Source organism: Budorcas taxicolor, chromosome X, assembly GCF_023091745.1.
Source record: "Budorcas taxicolor isolate Tak-1 chromosome X, Takin1.1, whole genome shotgun sequence".
Lineage (NCBI taxonomy): Eukaryota > Metazoa > Chordata > Mammalia > Artiodactyla > Bovidae > Budorcas > Budorcas taxicolor.
The window spans coordinates 118,684,994-118,688,204 of NC_068935.1; the positions used below are offsets into that span (position 1 = coordinate 118,684,994).

The 3,211-nt window shown below is 50.3% G+C and overlaps 1 protein-coding gene across 1 annotated transcript; it reads right to left on the reverse strand.

Annotated features, from left to right (window-relative positions):
* Window positions 1-1,124: 1,124 nt before the first annotated feature.
* LOC128069655 (melanoma-associated antigen B4-like) lies at window positions 1,125-2,156 on the reverse strand. Its single transcript, XM_052662774.1, has one exon. It carries the CDS (start codon window positions 2,154-2,156, stop codon window positions 1,125-1,127), a length of 1,032 nt encoding a protein of 343 aa, XP_052518734.1.
* Window positions 2,157-3,211: the final 1,055 nt, after the last annotated feature.

Genomic DNA, 3,211 nt, shown 5'->3' on the forward strand with positions numbered 1-3,211 from the left:
ACTTGAGAAATTGGCAAATTATCCATCCAGAAAGGGAGTCTGCTAAATCCGATCCTGCATGAATGATGGAATGCATGTACCTCATATAAAACAGTGGCATACTGATGAAGAAGTATTGGTTTGTAATGAGTGGAAGGTATGATTACTATGAACCCCTCAAATACCACCTTCCCATCTGAGTTTATTTTTAATCCAGGAGAGAGCAGAGAATATGCAGTGAATTAGGACAAAAGAAACAAATATTCTTAAATGAGCTAAATAAGTCAGAATATTTTTTATTTTTACTGAAAGGAATTTTAAAATAAGGTAAACCACAAGTTAAAGACTTTTTACTCTATTCTTTTCTCCATTTTCTTTTTGTTTCTCAATAGCTTCTGTGGTCTTCTTTCACATTAGCATGAAAATCACCTACTTGCAGATCAGAAAAACAATACAGATGGCTCCTGAATGTCTTTTATGTCTACCAAAACTGTGCCTTTAAAACTTTTAAAACAGCAGTGAATATAACAGCAGTACCATTACCAAATTAATACTCTGAAAAAAACAACCTCTTAGAAGTAAAAATATTTGAAAAAAAAAAAAAGAAACAATATGTAGAAGTTACTCGTGTGAAACAGAGAGAGAAATGTGATTGAAATAATGTAATCTATCCCCTACTACCACACACTCTTTAGAAGCTTGACTGCTCTTGAAGAAAAATTCTCTTCTAATGTCATGTTATCTTGTTTGCATTGTTAACAGTATATTCAGTACTTTCAGTGTTTTACAAATACCCAAACTTTTAAAACATTAAAACATTTTAAAACATTAAAACAACTAGAAACTATATAATTCATACATTTGAATTGTGAAACACAATAAACCTTATCAAAAGAACATTTGAAAATACTAAACACTTCCTTCACCTCTTTACCTTTCTACTTTAAATCATCATGCACTATATATTTCTCATATGGATAAAATAAAACATAATATATTTTGCTAAACTAGACCTAACCTCGCTTAACCATTTAAAACTGTAAGAAGATATGGGTTTTGTTCCCTCCACCCCTACTACTCTGCACTATTCAGGAGCCTGACTGCTCTCTTCCCACACAAAGGGAACAAAGTGCCCTGACCCCTCCCTAGATGTGGGAGGAGCTGCGGGACTTGGCCCTGGAAGGGGCACTGGCTTCAGCCATGGGTGGAGCCCTGGCCGCAGCTCTCAGCCCTGCTCTCTCCGCCTGATCTCTCAGAGCCTCGTCATAGAGGTCTGGGAAGGAACTAGGGACCCTACCGTGGAACTTGGCTAGAACCTCCAGTACCTTCATCTTACTGGTCTCAGCACAAGCTCTCAGGCCCCACAGGAACTCATAGCGCGGAGGATCACTATTGGGCACCTGGTGGTAGTTCAGGTACTCCTTCTGCACCAGATCTTTGGTGATGAGCCTTCTGGGCTCCCCAAAGATCCAGTGCCTCCTCCCAGCATAGATCCCCAACATACTGAGGAATTCCCAGATCTCCTCCTCGGTGGCGCAGTTACCGTTCATGAAGATGACCCCCAGGAGCACCATGAGGAGACCGGACTTGGGCAGCTCCCCCTCACCACTCGGACAATCGTTTCCCCCGAGGTTGAGCTTGCTGATGAGGGTGTAGATGTTCCTGCTACGGTCGACTTCCTTCATCTCCAGGCCAAAGACCAGCTCCACGCACTCAAGGGCTGTACTGAGGATCTCAGGGAAGTGCTGCCTGTACTTCCTGCTGACGATTTTCATCAGGGCATTCTGCGTGATAGGCTCCTTCTTGGTGTACCTCTCCAGCAGGAACTCCACCAGTATCCTGGCCTTCCTGGCCAGAGGATCTTTGTGAGTGCTCTGAGTGGCAGGGGCTGCCTGGGAGGCACCTGCACTTTCCTCCTCTGGGCCCTGGGCACCTTCATCAGATCCTGCACAGGAAGGCCCTACATCAGGAGAGCTAGGGGCCATGGCTCCCTGAAGCTCCTGGTGATCGCCAGCAGCAGGGGAGCTCAGGGGAGAACCCTGAGGGGCAGAAGAGGGGGAGGAGGGGCACTCCTCCTTTGGGGCTGCAGCCGCACTGGCCTGGGCCTCCTGAGTGTCCCCCCAGACCTGGTGGCGTTTCCCGCGGGCATGGGACTTGTTCTTGTGCCTCTGAGGCATGCTGACAGCAGGTCAGGGACCACAAGTGGAAGTCCGGGCAGGAAAGCAGGCAAGGAGGGCACCTGGAGGAGGGACAAGGACATGCTGTGAGAACCTTCAGTGAGGAGAGTCCCCCCTGGTTTGAATGGAAGCCACCTCTGAGGGGTCCTCGAGGCCAGTGCTCTAAGACCCTCAGGGCTCCTGTTCTCCTGGTCAGCCTGTCCCCTGAGACCGCTGAGTAGCAAGGGAAAGTGAGCCCTGGGGCGCAGCAGACAGTCCTGCCTGGGCGTTAGAAGGGGCGGGGCAGTGGGGGCTGGCAGGGGAGGCAAGTCCTCTCAGCTGACATTCAGAGTCAGGATGAAAATTGGTGCGAGACACCCCCATATCCAACGCCCCCTCTCCCATACCCAGCCCGTTCCCTCTCCTGTCTGAAATTGACGCTGCCACCTTCCCTGTCACCCCAGACGAGGACAGGAGGGCATACTCAGCCCCCCCACTGAAGGGTCCCAACACCTTCCTTCTGCTGTCTCATGGGTTGTCCCTTCACAACCAGGTTCCAAGCTCCCCTCTCAGACCTCTGCCCCCCTTCCCGATGTTTGGCCGGGAGGAAGCTCTGATCACATGGGAGGGTCCTGAGGCACCCCTTTGTCTGGGAGGACGGTCCTCATCTTGACTCTTCCCGAACCCTGACATCCTCACTCTACTGATCAGCTGCCAGCTCCTCAGACCAAAGTTCCCTCTTCTTTTGAGTGTCCCGAGTCCGAGGTTGCAGTGAGGGAGCCCCTGAGCCTTTAGAGCAGCCCGGCGGGTGCCCGGAAGACCCACAGCCAAATCGCGGTGAGTGGGGGTTTATACATGGCTGCCGTTCTGGTGTATGGAGACCCTCAGTCCCCCCGAGGGTCCCTCCTTCACTCCACAGGGCTCATGGCTCTCCTTCTACTGAGCGGAGCTGGGGTCCAGCAGAGCCTGACTGAGGCATTCTTTCCCGACACCCCCTAGGGGTTAGTGGACAGTCTTGGGGCCTAAGAGCTAGGCTGGATCCTTGGTCTGAGTGCAGGCAAGTGTGGCCGGAGGCT